The sequence below is a fragment of the Salvelinus sp. IW2-2015 genome, unplaced genomic scaffold (genome assembly GCF_002910315.2).
Source record: "Salvelinus sp. IW2-2015 unplaced genomic scaffold, ASM291031v2 Un_scaffold3428, whole genome shotgun sequence".
Lineage (NCBI taxonomy): Eukaryota > Metazoa > Chordata > Actinopteri > Salmoniformes > Salmonidae > Salvelinus > Salvelinus sp. IW2-2015.
Window position 1 is genome coordinate 41,577 of NW_019944708.1, and position 873 is coordinate 42,449.

General features: G+C 47.6%; 1 protein-coding gene across 1 annotated transcript in view; it reads left to right on the top strand.

The window, feature by feature from the left end:
• Positions 1 to 14: 14 nt before the first annotated feature.
• Positions 15 to 873, top strand: part of LOC139025858 (dnaJ homolog subfamily B member 6-B-like) — a 34,344-nt gene continuing 33,485 nt past the window's right edge. Inside the window, exons 1-3 of the mRNA XM_070441092.1 lie at positions 15 to 65; positions 185 to 301; positions 477 to 578. Of these exons, the coding sequence (XP_070297193.1) occupies positions 50 to 65; positions 185 to 301; positions 477 to 578 (235 nt within the window). The 5' untranslated portion in view covers positions 15 to 49. The remainder of the gene's footprint in view (positions 66 to 184; positions 302 to 476; positions 579 to 873) is intronic.

Consider the following 873-nt stretch of genomic DNA (forward strand, 5'->3'; position numbering starts at 1 on the left):
CTTTACAGGAAGCAAGTCAAAGGCGTATGATACCTATGGCAAAGACAGAATGCCCAACAACACAGGTGAAGGAATCTCTCTGTTCTTTCTCTCGGGGTTTTGTGTTCTATTCTTTTTTTGATCAGCCATGTTGGTAGTGTCCATATTTATCAATCAACATGTATTTATTTATCTCTCCCTCCAGGCTCCAGTAGTCACCCTGCTCCGGAWGATTTCCCAGGGTTCACCTTCACATTCCGCAGTCCAGAGGAAGTGTTTCGGGAATTCTTCGGTGGCAAGGATCCTTTCGCCAATTTCTTCGGTGGGGCTGACCGATATACTACGGTCCTTAAACAGTATCCTATGTCTTCATGTGCTTCTTAGTCAAGGCTAAATCTGATCGGGCAACCGGTCCGTCTGGGAATCTCAGCAGTTTAAACAAGCTACACGAACACTTCTTCCTGTCTCACTACATTGTATTGACTGCTCTCTCCCAGATGACTTTGCCTTTGGAAGAGGGATGCACAGTGGCGTCCATGGACATCCTGGCACTTCGAGGCTCGGCCCCAGTCGGTTCTCCTCCTTCCCCTCCGCCGGAGGTCAGTAATAAACRATGKTTGCRTCCCAAAAATGGYMCCCTGTAAGCWATRTAGTGCACTACTTTCAACCAGGGCACATAATAGTACACTATATAAGGGAACAGGATGTCGTTTGAGTCACAACTGATAACAACATGGTAATAACACATTTATATCAGCTCCATTCACTGATTAGTTAATTAGTTCCATTCTGACCGGTCCTCCTCCTCCTCCTCCTCCTCCTCCTCCTCCTCCTCCGCCTCCTCCCCCCTGTCTTTCACAGTGCATGACTTCACCTCTTTCTCGTCCTCCATGG